The sequence below is a fragment of the Centrocercus urophasianus genome, unplaced genomic scaffold, assembly GCF_019232065.1.
Source record: "Centrocercus urophasianus isolate 14NV4802_14NV808 unplaced genomic scaffold, USGS_Curo_1.0 seq_10, whole genome shotgun sequence".
In the NCBI taxonomy this organism is placed as follows: domain Eukaryota; kingdom Metazoa; phylum Chordata; class Aves; order Galliformes; family Phasianidae; genus Centrocercus; species Centrocercus urophasianus.
Window position 1 is genome coordinate 59,149,171 of NW_024884142.1, and position 21,679 is coordinate 59,170,849.

Genomic DNA, 21,679 nt, shown 5'->3' on the forward strand with positions numbered 1-21,679 from the left:
AGTTTATACAAACTGGGGGAAGTTCTTCTTGAGAGCATCCCTGCAGAGGACTTGGGGGTCCTGTGAAGGAGAAGCTGGACATGAGCCAGCAGTGTGTGCTTGCAGCCCGGAAAGCCATCTGTGCTCTGGATTAAAAAAGGGGTGGCAGCAGGGAGAAGGAGGTGATTGTCCCCCTCTACTCAGCTCTTGTGAGGCCCCATCTGGAGTACTGCGTCCAGGCCTTTATGTGGGCACTGGGAACGCATGCCATCAAATAAAAACGTGAGGATTAACATGGCCTCGGTACTATCACACATCCTCATCTGGATGCCCATTTCTTGTACTGTGATGCTTACAGCTGTATGTGGGAGGAATTAATTTCACTGTTTCATAACAATCAGCTAAGATGATGAGCCTGAAGCAGTTCTTGGTTTCACCTGATTTTGTTTCTAGAAAGCTCAGTTATAAGAAGAATCAATTTCCATCTTGTTTTCTCTGCAGTCTGTAAGCAGGCATCAGGGGGTGCCCATTTGCATGCAAAGAAGGGCCTTCCCCTCAGAGGGATTTACAAACTGCAGCCAACACACTGTAACTTTACCCAGAGGTGTAATAACATCCTTTTCAAAGCACAAGAACAGCTATTAGTACTACTATAATTAATTTATAAAGGCAAATTAGAAGCAAAGACAATTGTTTTTAAAACCCTTACGCATCCTTCCACACAGTCATACTCTCATTGGCAGATCTTCTGTTTATGCAGTGCAAAGTTCATCTTGGGCTGAGAGTCAGTGGAAGGCCAGTTAGCCACTCAAGTGAGGAGCACAGGCTGCTTCTCAATAGGAGAAGCTAATTTTCCACCAAGACAGAGGCAGCAAGAGGACAAGTTATCAACTGCTGCTTCACTCATAGCCAAATACACTCCTGAATAAGCACATCCAACACCATTAAAGAAGCCATTCATCCAACGTGTATGTCTCAGTCTCAGCACTCAGCAGTTATGTCCCATATAGCCAACAGGTGCCCAGCATACTCTGCTCACCCGGCAGTAGCACGGCATCAGCCTACGAAACACAAACTAGTACTGGATATACAAGTCATTCTCCCACTGCCTCCACAAGCCACACAGCCATGTGCACACGTAGCACTACAGCCAAGATAACCTGCTCTCTCGACAAGCTTGGCCAACTTCACAGTTCTCTTCTGCTAGTGCAGAAGAGCTGTGCGTGGTTTGCTTTCCCCAGATAACAAGGAGGCAAATGTATTCTCATCTCTCCCAATTTAACTACAATCATCAGCAAGAACTGTGATGCATTCCGCACTTTCTTCCTCAGCATAATCCTTAGCTCTCCATTTTTTGGAAGAAGAGACTGAGGACAAAGTGCCCCTAAATTATTTAAAAATAGAAAAAAAATACTGATTGCTTGCCTAACCTGCATTCCAACACCACTTTCCAAATGCACTTATTTTATTACCATCTTGCACAGGTTTGCAGCATTCGATTTCCCCACTAGTGCTGCACTTTGCAGAGTTCAGTATCAGGAAGAAGTTATCAGGGCTGACACTTTACAAAAGCGGGTTAACAGATAATTGAATCAGTCAGTGAATACACACTGGGAGCTAGAAAACACTGACTGAAAGTTTCTAAGCCTAAAGGTCTTCTTTTTTCTTACATTTGAAATATAACAGAAGTTGTGCAACTCTTGGCACTTCTCAAGTGCAACACTGACAAAAAAATAAATAAGTTTTCCTCTTGGCTAGCTGAATTTATCCACTCTCCGCAACTAACATTCCCCTGTATGTACTGAGGCATACAGGGTAAAGAAGACTACAGCTAACCACTCCCTTGCAGATAGCTGTCAAAGGAGTTAATGGATAAAAAAAGAGAGTTTATTTGCAGTAAAACACAGAAAGTAACTTGGACTTCTAAAAGCAACCTAAATTACAGTCTGATGAACAGTCACCATTTGAAGAGCAAGGAGACCGAACAAAGCTTCCAATGTGCAACTAAGAACTTTTCACCAGTTCCAATTTCATAAAATGCCACTTCAAAACAAACCAACCAACCCCACCAAAAAACCACAGCCTATTTAATGGAACCAATATTTTTCAGTATATTGATGCCAATAATAATGGTGTCAGAAAGTATCCCCATCTCTAAAACATAATAAATTAGGTCAGAACAGAAGCTAAACTCTCCTTGTCTGACCAAGTCACAATTCACAGTTGTTTTGAAGACACCTTCAGTAATGGAGTCAACTGTGTGCAGTTCTGTTCCCTTCCATTAAAACCAAGTTGCTGCTCTAGTAAATCCTTTCTATATATACAATAAATTCAAACTGGATACCAAGTAATAAATTACCAAGTAATAAATACTATAAATTCAAACTGGATACCAAGTTTTTACTTCTTTTCTAACTCTAATCAATAAGCAGTAGTTTATACTATATCACATTAGCCTGCTGGGTTGTCAGTCAGCATGATACGGTCATATTCACACTGGAGAAGCAGCAGCTCACACAGCTATGTCTCCAACTATCAAACCACAGTTATTCCATGTGGCCTTCTTACAGCATGAATACACTTATTTGAGCTAGTCTGACTTAATTCAGATAAGCAGATATGCAAGCATCTCCAACTCAGGCTGAACTACCGTAGTGAGGAAAAGGCATTCACCAGAAGAACAGACTAATTTCCTGTATTCAGTATGATAGCAGACATTGCACTTGCACAAATGAGATTACTACATTCCCATAGTAGAAATGAGAAAGGAAGAAAAGGGACAGAAGAAAACTTCACCACTGTTCAAAATACAAGAATACTTTCCAAGGGCATGGTGTCAAGGGTGAAATGCTCTCTTCCAGCTCCAACAGTTGGGTTAACTTACTGATTCAGGATTTAACAGCCACTGAAGGCAATGTGATGCATACCCCCACTGCAATGCATAAGAGTCTGTATGTTCTCCATGGCTAAGTTTCAGAATCTCAAATACTTTTTATGTTACGTGTTCATCAGCACACCAATGCCCCACGAAAGTCATTATATTACACATACACTACTACAAAAACACATCAGTTTTGACTAACTGATCTACTGCAGCTCTTTCAAATACCTATTTTAATGATGTGTCACATTCCCCTTTTCAAACATCACTCAGATAAAGGTGAATCATTTGCCACTTTGCAAAGCTGTGCTGTACAGCTCAAATAACTGTCTTTATCCTTAAGCTAGTCTATTCTGAGCATGATGAGGCAAAAATCTCACAACACAACCTGTTTTCAGTGAAGACTGAAGACTAGATTAACAACCCTGAATAAAAAGCCATCCTCCCAACCAAGGGCAAGCATGCAGTATTACATGCTCGTATTTACATAGTGACCGGCCTCAGATACAGATGAGACTATGCTGAGGGCAGCTAAAGGCTTCAGCCTGAAGACTCGCAAGTCTGATGTCTCTCCATCAAGTAGCCAAATGGCTGAATGGGGCAGAAGGTACTGCATTAAAAATAATATAGCTATAAAAACCTGCCTTTGCCCTAAAGGAAAATTTACGCATGCTGTTTCCTACATTCCATGGCTTCAAACATATTCTGTGCCACCAGAAAAAAAGTAAAAATTTGGCCACATTCATGGCACTGTTTATACATCAGAACAAATACTACTTGCAAACTCACTACTTCAGGGACATACACATGGACAACAAATGTGAAATTCCTTTATGACAATTGTCTCTTTATCATAGAAATAATAAAACAGTACCTGCAATTTATTTGGGCTCATAGGTCCTGATGCAGCTTTGAAATCTGAATCAAAAGTCTGTTTGAAAAGTAATGCCTTGACGAGTTGCATGGCAGACTCACTGATGAGAGACAAATAATCTCCAACAGCCTCCAGCTCGAGATATGTGGCAGATTTCTCCCTTAAGTGGTTAATTACAATCATTAACAATGCTTCCTCCTTCTCAGGTTCCTAGTAGTGACTAAGTAGCGTGGAGGAAACCATTATGCTATACTCCTGCAACACAGCTCTTAATCGTTGTCTTGGATAGCTGTTTTCTTCATATGAAACCACCCATAACTTACTCCCATTGACAGTAACATTATATTCAGATCATCTTTAGGGAGCCTAATAAAGCATGCAATTTTCAACAGTTTGTTTTAGAATCCACTTTCAAGTTTCAGAAAGGCCTGGATCAGTTACTCTGGAACATGGACACATTTAACAGCATACATAACTACTAGACAAGGGACACTTCTGTATTTGTTAACAGCTTCTGGTGAGACTGCACTCTGCTGTAAGTTGATAGTTATTATGTTGAAGACAGATGTTACAATAAATCATTGCTGGAGCCATAGCTCTTCAGAAACAAGTCTATAAGCATAGTGATATCACTGAGATGCTCTGATGCTCAATCTTCATACTGGAACAATTAGTCAACAGTCAGTGAGTTGTCACGACTCTCAGCAGCTGCACAGATTTGGTCTTTCTACAGTTTATATCCTGAGCATATGCTATCTACTCCTCTAGAGACTCCCATTTCTTTCAACACTTAGAGGCTACCTGTTGTACTGTACGTTGTGAACTACATGCTTATACTGAGTACACTGAGATGCAGCTTAAGGCCTGAAACGCTTATTCAAGCAAACAGTTTACAAGTGGCTTAAGAAATCAACATTGAATCACTGTTCTTTTTTAAAAAATTATTTCCTATTTCTGAATAGCATTCACATACGTAAGTTTTACAAAGATCAAAAACAAAATCACGCATAATAAAGAGATTGAAAGTGCTATTGGAAATGACTTGTTAGCAATGCAAACCTACAAACAGTACATGTCACTGAGTTATGCTGTTATTTGCTCAATATTTCTCATTTGGCTTAATGAAACATGATGGATAGTCAAATGAGAGGCAGTCTTTCTTCATTATCCTGAGTCAAGCAAGTATCCCAATATCAAAGAACAAAACATTTCAGCAGAACAGTATATTCCAACAATGCAAACACCTCTCCACACAAACGCAAGCGCTGTAGGAAGCAGTAATGATCTTTACATATGTTACTTTGACAATCATTTCAGATTTTTTTTTTAAACAATTCCCTCAAGACAAAATATGAAAATAGCTTGAAACAAAACAAAACCAAAATCTTACGGCTTGAAATGCAGTAAGCCAGCCTGCAGTTGATCCTCCTGAACAGTTGCTTGTTGATTGGCCAAAGTATAAGCGTAAAGAGTTGAATGAAGTTAATGATCAGTCCTGACACTATAAATATGTAGCAGATCAGCAGGTGGCAAATGAACTGAGACTTCAGAAAGCCAACGATGTCCATGATTTGCTGAGAAAGCAAGAGGGTACCTTCAGACACAAAATTCAGACGACAACCTGCAAAATCAAATAGTATCAGCAGTTACAGAGTGCATTTGTTTCCACAAACAGATTAATACAGATGTCATACTGTACATTTAAATATCTGAATGAAACTTAATGTCTTTATTTAGAATAAGGCCTGATTAAAATACTTCCAAGAGTAAGCATGGAAAGAGAACATCATATTACTGTATCAATTCACATTTGGCTTTGGAAACAAATTTTCACATTTCAATTCTAATTGTACAAGACACAAGGGCATGCGACTCCATTCCATGCAGTGTAATGCTCCACTTTCAGGCCTTCACCGCTGAAAAAATGAGCAAAACATCCACTTACATTTTGAATTGCCAGTACTTTATAAGACACATGCTGTGGCCTCTGCTATATTTAAGAGCAGCTCCAAAATTTGCAAGTCTCAAAGCGTGCCGTTTCAACAAAAGCTTGCTAGTGTTAATGATACTTTACCCAAAGAACTGCTGAGACTTCTATCACACCCACAGGATACTTCTTTATTATGGACCCATGGCCTCTCTTCAACGTTTGCTATTTTTTTAACCTGAAATTTATTTCCCTTTCAGGACTATTCCATACATTTCACACAAACAAGGGGGGCCCACATTACCTTCTGCGTTTTTATAAACGATTTTGTGTGTGTGTGAGTCTAGGTAACCTCACATGGCTATTCAATGCAACACTCTAAAAAGGTGTTTCCAACTTTCATTCTATTTGGGACTATTTACTTTCAGATAACTTTACTGAAAGGTTTACTTTACTTGTGTATACATACGGAAGTCCAAAACACTGCTGGCTTTTATTTTTTAAGCCACATTTGTCTAATGATTGATACTGTGAGATTTCTGTCCAACCTTATTTAAAAGAAACTGGCAAACCAGGAAGCTTAACTACAAGTGTACAGTACTAGCAGGGGGAAGAACAAAGTTTTCTTCTTTTACTTGATTTAGGAAAAACATCCAATGTATCAGAGGTCCCATGACTTCAGCGCAACCCAGAGTAATTCTTTATCACATGCACAGTTTTAAACTAAACATAAATAAATAAAAATTGAAATATACTTCATGGTGTCACTTTTCTTAGTTATATCCCATGCATAATCAAGAAAGGGTCTTTAAATGCACATACACATACACCACTATGTGTGTGTTTCCACTCCAGAAAACAGAGACGTACACTAATGATAGGCACACGAGTAACTCTACTGATTCTGAGCAGTATTCCTCAGTATGCACACAGACTAAGACTCCAGTGTTATCAGAAGAGGATAAAAATCCAGAAGTTTTCTGTCCCACGGCAGAAGAGAATGACTCATTTCATTCACATAAAGTTGTCACAAACAAACAAAAGCTTCTGTACACACCCACTTCATTCTTGTCTATTGAAAATAAATACAAGGTTCGCAGCTTTATGTTAGAATTTTTGCTTTCTTCTGTGCTGTTCTAACCATGCTCCCAAACCAAGAGGTAGCAGCAGTTTCCGGCTTTACTAGCTTGTTCCCTCGTTCCATCCAAATACCAGTTGATTTTGGCAGAAGAACAAAAGCTTGACTGTGCACAGTATATACAATTTGTTCAATTATTCCTTGACACTGTAATTCTAACAGTTGTTCTCCATAAACCCAGAAAGGAAACATCAACAGCAGCACTAACCCCTGACCCAGCAGTGTTTCCAGAAAACCGGCTCTTAGGTTACTTCAAAAGGTCTGTACAATTTTGGAAATGAACGATCCAACCTTAGCAGCTGAGAATCCAGAGGAAATGTCTTCTTTCCAAGCATACCAGCCTGTCAAAAACCATACTGAACCTCTGCAGCCATCACTACCACTTGCTAGGAGAAAAAACACTAAGTCATGATCTCTCAGTAATCAATACCCTCGTCTTTCGAATGTGGTTAAGGAGGAGGTGCTGCCAGGCTGCTCCCTTCCTAAACCATTTCTCCTTGTGAGGCACAGGGGAGTTTGCCCAGGAAGGAAGCCCTGAGACAATATTTCCGAATATGCCAATCACAGGCAATAACAAAACAGCAGCTGTCAGCAGCCCAGGGAATTAACTGATAAAAAAATCTTAATGCCCATCCTTCTAGTTTATAGAAGACTGCATTATGTGAAGCAGTGAGTCTAAATCAGTGTCCTGAAACATTTGTTTTACTGTCCTTGCTGACTATGCTTACTACAAGAATATGCTTACACACAAGAACTGCTACAAAGCAACAGGAAGATATTCAGCCAGGTTTTCAACCGCAAGGAAGATGAAGCTAAAATTAAGAAAGAGAATCTGTGCTGTAGGATAATTTATATAAAGTGTTTATGGCAGTCCCAAGCCTATTATTAGTAGTTAAAATGTGTCCTTTGTGTATTACAGACACCGTTCCCTTTATCTTGCCGTACTATTCAATATCAAAGCAGACACCATCTGTAGCTCAGAATTGCAGAGCAGGCCTGTGTTCATTGTAGTAGTAAGCACTGTCATTATACTTGTAAAAAACTTTTCAAGCTTTGACCAACTGTGTGCTACAGATATGCTTCTTCGGATGGCAGGCAATTTATTAGCATGGCTTTGCCTGAACACCTTGTTTTTGCTGAAAGTTAAATAGAATGAGAAACGTTGTCTAGTAGGAATCATTCTAATGATTCATTCTGGAGCCCTTTGTCTCACACTATCAGGATAGAATCAAATACCTAATAGAGGGAAAAAATTAACAGTAGTAGAACAATGTTTTGAATAAGTATACAGTGAAAAATAAATTTAAAAAAATCTCTAGTTCAGACTATATTACTTTATTGAGTATCAGGATTAGATCATTTAAATAAAACTGTTAGATTTAAAGAAAACAGTGGCTTACAAATGGATGGTTTAAAAGACTGCAAAATGCCTGAAACTACAATGATTTGTTTTACCCTACTGTCCTTGGTTAAAACTGATCAAAAGCTTTTTGTGCTAGTTAGCCTGTTTAATTCACAAAGATCAGAAGAGAATGTATCCAAAGAACCACCCATGAAAGCATGGCCTGCTTACAGTGGAGACCTGGAAACTCACTATTTGATAAGATCAACAAAATTCTTCAGCAGTAAGCAGTTGATTGACAGTATTAGAAGAGGAAAAGCAGTTGACTGACAGAGTCAGTGAGGAGGAAGAACTCACCAGAACGCTAGTAGATCAGTTTGCTTTTATCCCTGCAACAGTGGTTAAACTACATTAAAATCTTGTATTTTATGTGCATCATTTACTTCATGTTAAGTCTATAAAAAAAGCTTCACAGAATTGAAAGAGACACTGATGAGCTGACTGTGATAAAAGGTATTTTCTGCCTTATTGTTTGATGAAGCCACGGTGGAATATTTAAAACTCGTTTCTTCCTCATTTTCATACTTCAGACATGACATTTCAATTCTGTAAAGCTTCCATGAAATGTTTTAGCAAACTAAAACTACTTAAGCAGCACCACTGAAATGAACGTAATCTAACTTGCCAGAAAAGAAGACGACACTAGAGACATTGCTGGTATTTTAGTTTTCTGAGAAGCAAATGTGACTAGAGATTAGTTTTCTCCTCTGATTAAATGAAATTTATTTTTCCTACATAGCGCTAGCTCAGTGTTTTATTTGCTCACACAAACTTCTTCTTTATAAGATTTGTTTCAATATGACAGGACTATTTCCATTACTCATACTCCAAGAAAAGCAGCTCATTCTTTGCACAGGCTATATAGTAGCTGAAAATTAATTTTCAAGAATCAAGCCTGATCTTGACAGAGATCTAAAAGCTTGCTTTCTAAGAGTTCAGAGAAAGAGTTCACAGAGTTCCCATGTGCTCAGCCTTACTCAAGTTCCTCATGGGTAACATCAGTGTCACACTGGTCTAAGTGATAAAAGTATGAGCTCTTTAATTCTTAATCCATGATGCTAGCTTAATAAACTACACTGATTTCCTTATAGATAATAGCTGAAAATTACATCAATCTTCTATAAAACAAAAAGGGCAATTGATGCATTTTCTCAGAAGCTATTAAGATCAGATTGCTGCCAAGAAGCTCTCTTCTATCAGACACCCCTTAAAATAAGTTCGAAGAAAATGGCCAGCCAGCGCATCAAAAACAGATAGGAATGTTCTTTAATAACAGTTTTAAGTTGGATACAAAACAAAAGACTCAAACCTCAAATGTCTGTCTTGGGAACAAGTCAACAAGCATCTATTCATGTGATTAAAAGGTCATAAATTAGGTTTAAAAGAAGATTCCATGATCACTCGTTCTCTCCAATTCTTCCCCTAGTTCCATTCTTCAGCAAGGTCCACTATGTTTTCTACTTCAACTAATCTCTCCATTCCCTTCTGCTTGGAAAAAAATGGTCAGAAGGAAACAGAAAAGGCAAGACATTACACTAGTGATAAACAAGGTGAACATCTCTCTTCTGGCAGAGGCTGCTGCCAATTAAGAACACCGCGTAGTGCTTCAAAGTCTGCAAGAGATTTCAGACTACAACTAGGGCTCATCTTAAAGAACGAAACTGTTTGCACTTTCATAGAAAGCATGAGAACAAGCTGAGAACTATCACCCACCTTGTTCAAAATTTATTCCCACTGGCATCTGGGCTAAGCTAATATTGTATATACTTACAACTATCGGCAGGACAGCATTGGAAATGGTTCTTTTCAGAAAAGCATATTTCAAGCCCACACAAAGGTTTTTGCCCATGTCTACTGTTTGATAAAGTGCTAACACTTAAAACTTAATGCTCTCCTGCAAGTTAAGGAAAAACAAGCATACAATGATGACGCCTATTCTTGTATTTTCTTGTCTAAATCAGATTCTCGGATAGAGAAGAGTAAGCACAGGTCAAATTACTGCAGTTTCTGAATGGCCTCTAAGTGCCTTTCAATTGCCATCAGAACAGCAGAGATAGTGGCATTGTATTTCATATCAGAGTTCATCTAAACACTGTTTCTGTATATGGAATGTATAGGCAAGGCAGCCACAGGAAGCCCTTGTGCTCCTCCTGTCAGTGAGCATCAAAAGTCAGCAAACAGCAAGGCTGTGTCCACAGGTGTATTTGCATTCAAGGGGTATGCATCTATACATGCCATGGCAAAAAAAAAAAAAAAAAAGAGTCTGAAGAGTTACCTATGTGCCTCATGCTTAATCAAGGTTTGAATCGCTTCTCCCTCTCCCCCAAAGGCAACTACCAAAGTATCACCTCTTCCGAGAGTCTCAGAGTGGGGAAACATTTCAGCATACGTAACACCTTTTCCCTACGCTTACAGGAACTCCAGAAAGCTTTTCAGCTTTCCTTAGAGGTCACATGTTCCTACACTGCTTGTTTTGTAACCTGCACAGCTGCAAAGGAGAAATCACTCCATTTGGCTGTTTTAAAGGCTGAAGAATGAATATTATCTACCAGCAAGTTTCAGGATTTCCAGCTTAGAGACTTGACATATGTATTGGCTTCACGCAGCAAGATTTTGGCAGTGGTGGGGAGGCCTCTATGAGCAGAGCCCAGAAGTACCCACGGTGGAGCAGCCTATGGGCACCATGCAGAGCAGATCTCCACATGCAGCCACGGAGGAGCCCACAGCACAGCAGTAGATAAGGCCTAAAGGAACTGCAGCCCACAAGTTGAAGCCCCAGGTTGAAGCCTGTGGAGACCACTGCAGTCCTGAAGGATATGCCCTGCGGTATAGAGCTGCGCTGAGGCTGCGCTTGGAAAGCTGCAGCCTGCGGGAGTGGCAGAGACAGAACTTGACTGATTGACCACAGCCCCCAATCCCTGTTCCCCTGTACTGCTCAGAGGGAAGAGGTAGAAGAGGGTGAATGGGGGGAGACAGAGGGCAGGGAGGGAGAAGTCTTTAATTCACTTTCAGTTCTCACTGCTCTAGTCAGTTAGGTAATAAATTATATTAATCACCCTATACTGAGTCTGTTTACTCCATGACAGTAACAGCTGAATGATCTCTTTGCCCTCATCTTAACCCTTGAACTTCTTCGCATCCTACTTTCTCCCTTACTGCTTTGAGAAGGGGGAGTGAATGAGCAGTGTGGTGGACTTTAGCCATCACTGTGAAGTCAACATACTATAAAACTGAATTTTTAATTTATCTTCTATTAAGCACAGAGACAATTAGCATAACAGAGTCCAAACTAAAGAAACAAAAGTAACCCAGGCTTTTCCCCCCTTTCTATTTTCTTCCTGCTGTCAACTAATGTCAGTGCAAGACAGCCATGCCAGCCCTTCAAGCCTGCCAGAATATGAGTTCTTTATCCCTGCTTGCATATTGTCTGCTTGTAAAACACTGCAGTTTGCCTTGACAGCCTCAGGGCTTGCCCCCTTACTGCATGGAAAGGAATCATACAAGGGGACGCTGGCTATTTGGGAGAGGCATGCACAGTGCAGAAAAGGGAGGGCAAGACAGAGAGCGACTGCCAAGTTTAGGTGAACAGCAGCTCAATCTTGCTTCTTCTTCCAGGAGAATTAAATATTCACGGAGGAGGAAGCTGAAAGAGGGCACCAAAGGGACCTGGGCTTAAATCTAAAGTTGGGCAATCTAGAACTCCTGGGGGTGCTGAGATTAGGGAACATAGGGTCAGCAGAGCTTAATGTTGAGGGAAGCATTTATTTGATAAGAGTAAACTCCTTGAAGTTAAGCACTTCTTCTCCAAGCCTTTAAAGAAATTCTCAAAAAAATGTGGCTGGGTGAAGCACAGCAGTCATCTGGGGTGCAGGATAGGACATCCACAAAAATGGCAGTAGAAGGCAAGCTGCTTCTTTCCTGTATGCCAAGAGTTGCTCTTCAGCAGTTTCCCACCCAAGCTCCTGAATTTTAATAATTTACAAAACACGTATTTCTGAAAATCACAACTGTCTGCTGTTTCCTCGGGAAAAACTAAAAGAAAGAGCTGCATGAAGATACTTAAGAGCTGAAGGACTCTATCAGAGTTCAGTTCTGTATACCACAGAGTTCCCCCGATTCCTCTTACTTTCTCTACATCCACCAATCCAACAAGCTACGTGTCCCGACAACAAGGCAGTGTAAACATTGGCCAAATTTAGGAATTGAGCAAGAGAGCAGAACTAAACAATAAACACAATCTTACAAGAAAATACGTAAGAATCTAGGCAGGGTGTGAACTAGACTGTGTGACAGATGTAAGTGACCTGGACAGTTCTTCAGATGTAACTGAGGTGAACAACACAGAGTCCAGAACAAGTATCTGTATCATGTACTTGCGGCCAACATCATACTCAATCGTGAGTCACCATAGGCAACATTAAGTGCTTTGTCAAAGGTAACTAGGACCGTGTATTATTGTTATCTGGCACTCTCCTCCTGCAAAAACAAATAAATATGCAAAACCCTCAAAACACACTTCTACTAATACACTTTGGTGAGTGATCAGCTTCCTGCCAAAGTACCAGAGGCTCAAACGAGAGGATCTGAATGTCTGCAGCAAACCCATCCTTCTCTCATATATACTATGTATATAGACATAGTGTATCTATTAATATATTTTATATATATAAATACGCATGTACATATGCTTTTGTCCTAATTAATGAACTTGCACAGAACACTCAAGGTGCTGTATGAGGCACATGAGGCAATTCCCTACCTGAGGGACAGCACACAGCCTGTGGGAAATATCTCAGTGGTCAGACCCATAACACTGCTTACATGCACAGAAAACTAACAAATTAGAAATTAAGAAAATGGGAGGGCCAGGAGAGCGGAATGTTGCCACTTGCATCGTGGCACTTACCCAGCATCAAGGGCACACTTCACAAGCTCTGTGTTTCAGGAATAGATCCAGCACAAGAGTAGCTAGCAAGTTCTACAATGCTTATTACAAAAAAGTTTTTTAAAAGAGCTAGAAGAAGTGGGATGGTGGGGGCTGGAGACAACAGACAAAGGCGCATTCAGTAGCTTGCATTAAACCAGGGTTAACTTAAAAAAAAAGTGCTAGGACCACTCTTCATGGGAAACCTCTTCTATGAAGACTCACGATTTTTTTCCTTGCCTAACACTGATCACTGCTGTCTTTTCAAAGGACTGTAAATCACATCCACAACACCACAAGGGCTAGTGCGAGGTACAGGAACTGCCTATGCTCTTGAGAGACGAAATCCTTGCCCTGCATCCAAACCAGCTTTAGGTGCAAGGCACCAATGAAACACAGTTCACACCATTAGTTTAAAGCTTTAATATTCCAGTTCTTACCCCTAGTTAGGTAATTAAGAAGACTACAAAATTATTACCTTTAACTTCAGGTCAGCAGCAGACACCACTAACACACTGTTTTATGCAGGCAGAGAAGTTCTGCGTCCACTCACAATGGACTTGGAGCAACTCCATTTGTACATACTGAAGATCAAATTCCTTACTAATAGGATTAGAAAATACTGCAGATTTTTGTTACTCATTTCAGGTTGAAGGAGCGGATGGGTCCAGGAATAATTCCAGTTATTCAGCAGGCCTGATAAGATCTACCTTGCTACTCTCATCTTAGACACTGGGAGCTCACAAGGCTATTGCAAAGCCTGACAGTCACATGGCAGAACCAACTTCAGAACCATGACCTGCCAGGTTTCCAGGGTCCATCCTCCTTTAATTGCCTTCTTGCCTGTGCTCCATCTTCCCTTCAACAGTTTCTGACAGGCCAGGTATGCATGACAGAGAGGAAAAGGATGCACCCAACATGCCTGGGATCTTCAGAGCAAAAGATACTGTAAAAAGTATAAATGCAGACTGCTCAAACTAGGATGTGTGTACTCACCTAATGGCCTCTATTTTCCCTCCATTTTTCTGTTCCTCAAGAAATAGGAATCAAGTATATAGCAATTTAGATGGAGCTGTACCATAAACTAGAAGGTACATCTTCCATACCAAATTGATAGCATTGTGCACACACGCACACAACAAATGCAAATCTCTGTCACTGTTTGTATCCAAGAAGAAATTAAAGCAAGAGAGCACCACCTTCTCCCCCTCTCGCAGCACCCACTGTGCTTCCTCCTCGCAGGGCTATGAGGGAATAGCTCAGACCTCTTTTGTGAGGGGATCCAAAAACATCCAGGACAAATCACAAGATGCAATTAGGAGTGCTGGAAATGGAAAGTGCCATCCACCTGATTACAACTTCAGTGAGCTGTTAGGTTGGCTGGATTTTTTTCTTTTTCTGACAGTGATTTTGAAGAACTGGATCTTTCAACTAATCCATTTGCATGTTTTTAATTAATATGAGAAAGTATTCATTAATATGCTCTTTGAATACTGAAGAAACGCTAAAAAAAAAAAAAAAAGGAAATCTTCTGCTTAAGAGGACTTATCTTTGTTCACCTCCAAGTATTAATTAAATGTGGCTGTATGCTAGCACATGACACTGAAGAATATGAATTTCTCCTTTATGAAAATCACATACTACAACTGAAATGGCGATGCATGCACAAGATGTAACCCATAGCAAGCACAGGAAAATACTTCTTTATTGTATTTTCCATGCATGCAGCAGGGAAGCATCCAGATGCACTGTTCCAAGAAAAGCAACTTCTACCTCACAGAGGTAACACCCAATACTTAGAAACACTTGGGTCTTACAGCTGAGATTTTCTTTTTTTTTTTTTTGCATGTTCCCCTCCCAAGAAAAAAATATGCTAGCATCAGCAAAAGGCTCAGCTGCACCTCCACACCAAGCAATCAGACATTCAGATCCCAGGTTAAAAAAAAAAGAAGACCAACACAACAAAACAACAAATAAATAATGGTGACTGCTTTTTATGCATGCTTCAGTGGTCATACTCTGCATCAATTTTCACTTATCTCTGCCTCAAAGACATATGCTTCATAACTGTTTTGCTACACAGTGAACTCAGAACTTAACCAGACTCCTCATCCTCCCCTTGTCATCAGTCCCCTAGAAGACTGATATAATCAGAGAACTTCAGAGAATAAAAGCCTTTATCACAGACATGGGCTTTATCGAGTCCAATAACAAAAGGAAGTTTCATTTTGGTCCTCATTCAAATCCTGCTGAAGCCAAAAGAAATCTCTCGACAAGCTTTGCTCGTTCTTGTTATTTGGAAAACATTATCCTCCAGAAACTGCCAAGTGTCATATAATTAATCAATGTATTCTCAGCACTTAAAGTTACAGCTAGTCAAAGCCACCGTAGACTTCCAGCAAAATGATTTGGCAATGGTGCATTTACTTGACCTGCATTGACTTGCAGGTGTGCCAAGATGTTACAGTTCCTAAACGTTCTGGTAAGAATCCAGTAGCATTTTTTACAAACTTTCTAGGAAGGAAATAAAGTACATCAACAGCTAACCTGGATTTTCTCTGCACAACTTCAGGTGCCTAAACCCTTTTAAATGCCTGGCTTTGAGCCTTTGTCCTGGTAATTTCAAATGAACATAGGACAGTTTCACAAGGCTTCATTTCGGAATGAAGCTCTTTTTTCACAGGTCAGAAGAAATGCAGTACTTATGCACGCACTCAGAGGATTATGCATATCCATGTGAAAACTAGGCAGCAACACTATAAAGGCTCAATGAATTTGGGATCCATACACTCCTCGTTATCCTTCTGCTTATTTATAACCTTATTGTGCCTGCCACCATTAGGTGACAAGACAGGACAGTCTCTTTCAATTACTTTTCTCCTCTAGATGCTTGTTTTACATTTGCTGGTTGTGGGAAGACAGCGGTATCCCTGCTGCCTAGCGCCTGTTGATTTCGTGACACCGATGTTACTGAATTGTTTTCAGTGTAGTTTTCACTAGTATTAGATCAAAGAAAAGAAAAGAAACTAAATGTCTGTGCAAGCTTCAGCACTGTCTAAACATATCCACAGAACCATAAAATCAACTAAAGCACTGTTAACCCTTGACAAACCACCCAAAAGTGGCAAAGTGGAAAAATCTCAATTTTATTTCAAGAGTCAGCTGCTACACGGAGAGCTTCCAGAAGTGCAAAGTAGCATCTGCAATAACAGTATTACCATGCTTTTCAGCACTTTGGGAAATAAGAGAAAAACAATGATACATGAAGAAAGAGCCCAGAGAAAGAAGCAGAACTGGGACATGATTGACTTTCACACAGTAGTCCTTTTGTGTAATCACACGCAATTTCTATGTATGGATTTCCCCCAAAGATTTTTTTTTTTTCCTGCCTCTAAAAACGAGCTTTCAGTTAGGTGTCCCTCTGTTCTCTGAGAGACAAAAAAAGATTGCACGATCTGTCTACTGAATCTGTACAGGCAAGCCTTCCCATTCACCTGGACCCTGCTGGAGATATACAACTGAAATTTGGTTTTGTTGATCAGAAAAAAAAAGCAATTAATGTCATATTCTGACATATTTGTCCAAAAATTTGGAGATACAGTAAACAATCACACATGTACATGAGAGCACAATGCGAGTCTCTGCCTGCAGCTCTTGAACTTCTGGCAAGTAAACCTTCTCTCGGTGATCTCTGACTTCCTTCCAGCCTAGAACTAGTTAATTGCCTTTCCCTGTTCCTGTTATCTATGCTACAGCAAAAACCTCAAGCCAGGTCAGTTCATTTGCAAGCAACAGAAAATGACTTCTGTGTTACACCGTGCCACTAAGAGCTTAACAAAGCACACAAAAGAGCTGAAGGCGAAAGCGGAGTTGTAGAAGTAAGAAGATTAAGTTCAAATCAAAGAGCAGACAACTGTTACCAGGGCACAACCCAGCATCTCCCAGTGTGGGTTCACTACAGCTGTTGGCCCTCCCCATCCAGCCCCTATTACTCCTCGTGCTCCCTTTCAGGAAAACCACTACGGCCATTATCTTTTCCTGGCATTATCTAAAAGCAGACTTTACAGCATCACTGTCCTTGCACCAGAACATAGTTATTCTCACTCATTTCCATTTCCTCTTTTTCTGACCTCACCTTGACCCCACCACATCTCCACTCTGAGGCACTGGAGGAGGAAAGGGGAATAAGGAGAGAAAAAAAAAAAAAAAAAAAAAAAAAAAAAAGGCAAGAAAATGAAATGATTCAGCAGTTTCTGGGAAGCACAGGAGCATTAGTCAGAGGTGATAAGGGTAATAGCAACAGCAAGATGTGAATGGCGACTGAACAACAGACTGCTGGAAACACTTCCCCAAACCCCTGAAACCAAATAGCTACGGAAAGCCAGCCCTCACCAGAAGCAGTCGAGAAAAAGACACTATCAGCTGCCCAGCACCAGTGCTGAAACCAAGTGAGCATACAGGTACTGCTCTTCAGTCACATTCCTTTCTTACAGACAAACCTAATGCATCCCACCGAGCTAAAGAAACACACCTGGGGAGACTGCTGCCCCGTATAAAGTCCTCTCCAATTAAGGAGATCCACAGCTGCAAAAGCTTTCCCTGACTAAAGGATATGCACAGTGCACTAAAATGCATTGCTGCTCTCTTGTTCCTCTTCACCCTTCTCAGGATATACAAGCAAACACAGTGGTGATGCAGCTGGTTAGGGAAGTATTCGTCTACATCAAGCAGCACACATTTGACTTCTTAAAGACCAACATTACTAATACAAGTCCTAAGGGCTGCAGACACACGTGCGAGAATGACATTTGCTAGCCCTCGCAGAGTCATAACAGTACCTGCCTAGGTTGCGGAGATTTCCAGGGCACTCTTCCCAGCCTTCACCTTTCAGCAATATACAAAATCAAGGTTTACAAAGCAAGACAATAAACCACGTCTTTTCAGCAGGACAGAGTACAGCCATTGGATTCCCAAGGCAGCCTTTCTTCTTTATGTTGCAATAGTTATGTTAAGCTGTAAATGATGCACAACCATCACCTCAAGAAAGCACGGCTCCTTCCTGAGAAGCTGAACTCAGTTTCACTGCCTCCCAATTTTGGCTGCACAGAGCAAGATTTGTCCCCCAAACCAACACTTACTGGGTCTCAAGAACTGCATGACGAGGTGCTGCTCCTGGCCCTATCCCCTCCGGGCCAGCACTGTCCCCTCTGTGCAGTTTCTCCAGTCAGAAAATACAATGCTTACAGCTTCTTGGGAAGGACGTACTAATATCTGTTATTTAAATGCTTACCAACAATACAACCAAACTTTGCTAAAGAGTAACTTTTACCCACCAACAGCTTACAATGCCTCCTCTGTTCATTGCAGGCATATTTTCAGATATATTTTTTCACGTGAATTCTGGCCCTCTTTCTTCTGTAACACGCTGCTACCATTTCATTTTTAGATACAGCTTATTCAGGCATTGTTATGTAGAACATTAAAAGGAAAAAGCAAAGCTATGCATAAATTTATAAAAAATTCCTACAATGAACATAAATCCACAGTACAGCAGAATGTATTTGGAAAAACGCAGCATTGTATCTGTCACAAACGGCTAGAGAAAGTTGCTGGGCAGTAAATGACAGCAAACATTTACAGCACATCAACTCACTGCAGTCAGCATTTATGCAAAGGCAGCCCTAGCATATTACAAGCCAATTAGTGTGTGTTTAAAGTGCTGTTAATATCCATGTGAGAAGTTAGTGAAGAAAGAAGGCCGTAGCCTTGAGCTTACATTGCTCCGCACACCTACTGCTTCCCCACTCCGCCAGCTTTTAGCTCCTTGCAACTCACTCTCAGGGAGAAGTGGTTATCAGCAGCTGAGGCTATGAGTGTCCATACAGCTCCCCGGGCTGGCTGCACGGCTGTTTGTACTGAAGCACTCATGGGATTTTTTGGGAGAGGGTAGGGATGAGAGGGAGCTTCTTGTATCCTCCCATTTGCAAAGAGTTTCGGTTTCCATGTAGCAACAAGGTTACGCTGTCCCACACAAACACCTGCGTAAGGCACATCGCTCCTAGAGCTCTACACGTAGCACTGAAATAGTTATAACTTAGGAACGTATGATAATGACCCAAACCTTCTACATGACATCGTTTAAGCAGATTCTTTATTCTGTCCTCTTTTCAGCCCTAAACGCACACACTTGGTGAGAAAATTGTACAGGGGGTTGCATCTTAGCTTCACAACCCTTCCTCGGAGCTCCCCCCACGCCTGCTATTAGCCACAACACTCGGTTCGGTCGTAGCCATTGTTTCCCTCAACCGAAGCCTCCTCAGGAAGGCAGCAGAGCTCTACAGGCGAGCGCGCTGCCAGGCAGGGGCTCCCGTCCTGCGTCCCCCGGCGCTCGCCACGCCTCAGCTCACATCAACCAGCCCCGCTACCTGTGCCTGCGGCCGAGCCGGGCTGTGCGCCCACTACCACCACCACCCCCGCCCGTTTCCCTAACCAACCCCGCCGCGCCGACACGGGACGACAGGACGGATGGAGGAAAGGGGACGCTCCCCCAACCCCCCACCCGGCCGGGCTGCAGCGTCCCGCCGGGGTGAGGCCGCCGCTCTCCTCCCGTTTCCACGGAAACCCCGGGGCGGCGCGAGGCGCCGGAAGATTCTGGGCGGCAGACACGGCGCGGCCGGCGGCGGCAGCGGGTGGGGGATGAACCGAGGAACTCGTGGCCGCAGCCCGCTTCCCGCCGCGCCTCGCCCCGCGCACACACTCCCATACCCCGCCCGGCCGCCGGCGCTGATGGGTTGGGGAAGACGGCTCTTTGTTGTTTGTTTCCAAACCGGGCGCCAGCCGGCTCGAGAGGCGCAGCCCCGCACCTGAGGAGCCCTCCGGCCGCCAGGGAAAGAGCACGTACCTGGCGCCGCCGAGCCTGGGCATGGGCGCGCGCTGAGGCGCCGAGAGCGGGCGGCACCGCGCCGAGCCGAGCCGCGGCTCGCCAACTGCCACTAGTTTGCACGCGCCGGGAGGCGGCGGGCTCGGGCGGGGCTGCCTGGCTCCACCCGCCGGGCGGCTCCCTGGCCCCCTCGCCTTCCCTCTCCGCCGCCATGTCACTTCCTCCCCGACCCGGGGGCGACTTCTCCCCCCGCCGCGGGTTGTCTGCTTTGGGATGGCTCTGAGACGGAACGCCGGGCTGAGCCTTGGCAATGGGGCAGAGATGGGGCGGGCTGGGCTGTGGCGGCATGCGGGCCGTCTGGGGACGGGCTGCGAGATGAAGGGCACCTGTGTGCATCTGCCGCTTAAGAGAGAAATTGGGGAATAGAATAGCGGCTGATCCGCCTGGACACCATGAGATGCAAGTGGTAGCCATGCAAACGAGCAGCGGGTATCCTGACGCGCTGTGATCGCCGCCTGCGGGAGCACAAACGTTTGCTGCTCGGCTTTGGCTGTGGAGTCGCACGTGGCTTCCTGAATAGGGAACAGCAAGAACCGCGTCTGTTAAATACCCAGAGTATCAGAAGGCGATCGTGCCGGGGATGACGCGTCATTGCGGGCTGCGTTGTCAGCTCCGCAGGTCGTGCATTTACGCTGGGGCTGGAGTGCGCTGTCATGATCTATGACATCCTGGTCCATAGCAGCCATACAGCATCCCTATTCATCCTGAATGTAGAAAACTATTTTTTAAATACTTCAAGCCATCGCTAAAGCACAGAAGTTTAGACTGGAGATAAGAAGTTTCTTTTTTACAATAGGGGTGGTGAGGCACTGGGACAGGCTGCCTGGTGTGGGAATACAGGAAAAACTGCTCAGAGCAACAGCTGTGGAGCAAGATAAACAGCATGAGAACCAAGGACATCTCTAGAAGAAGAAAGAACATCTCATGGCTCTGATTGGATAAGCACCTGCATGAGCAGTTGAAGAATGTTTTGTAGAGTGCTCTGTTGACATGTAAAGGTGGATTGGAAAGCTAGAAAACTTATGAAGGAATATAAGTTATGTGAGAACTTGTAATAAATGATTTGGATCATTCACATCTGAGTCCATGCATCAGACGCTGCAGCCTGGAGAGGTGGATACCTGAAGACATCCAGTGTCAGGCTGGACAGGGCTCTGAGCAATCTGATCTAGCTGTAAGCATCCCTGTTCACAGCAGGGTTTTGGACAAGGTGGCCTTTAAGGGTCCCTTCCAACTCTAAGGATTCTGTGATTCAAAGTTGCTTATGGAGAGGCAAAAGAAGGATATAAGCAAGACTTCTAGCTTGTTCCAGGAGCACACTGAGTACCAAGTTACAGGGAAGCATCCCATCTAAGAAGGCCACACATGGGAAGGGCAAGATGCTGTATCTATCAGAGAGCAGAAAGGGCAAGGCAGTTGCACAAAGGAGGACAAGTCTGGATCAGAGAGCTGACCACAGCACTAGCAGTAACTTTGTCAGCCAGAGCACAGTGCAGGGAGCAGGTTCTGCTGATGACCTCCTGAAGAAGCAATAAATGGTGCAGTTTGTTCAGGCAGTCTTACTAGGAGATGAGGTCAGAGGGTCAAGGTTGCAACATGGGTTCAGTCAGGAAA

The 21,679-nt window shown here is 42.6% G+C and overlaps 1 protein-coding gene across 2 annotated transcripts in view; it reads right to left on the minus strand.

Annotated features, from left to right (window-relative positions):
- Positions 1–20,086, minus strand: part of AGPAT4 (1-acylglycerol-3-phosphate O-acyltransferase 4) — a 69,357-nt gene extending 49,271 nt beyond the window's left edge. The window contains exons 1-2 of one of the 2 annotated variants that reach the window (XM_042828497.1): positions 20,027–20,086; positions 5,125–5,355 (exon numbers count right to left, since the gene is read on the minus strand). In XM_042828497.1, coding sequence (XP_042684431.1) covers positions 5,125–5,302 — 178 coding nt within the window. In that variant the 5' untranslated portion in view covers positions 5,303–5,355; positions 20,027–20,086. Of the gene's footprint in view, positions 1–5,124; positions 5,356–18,263; positions 18,284–20,026 lie in introns of those variants that run through there. The other variant, XM_042828493.1, reaches the window with a different exon arrangement.
- Positions 20,087–21,679: the final 1,593 nt, after the last annotated feature.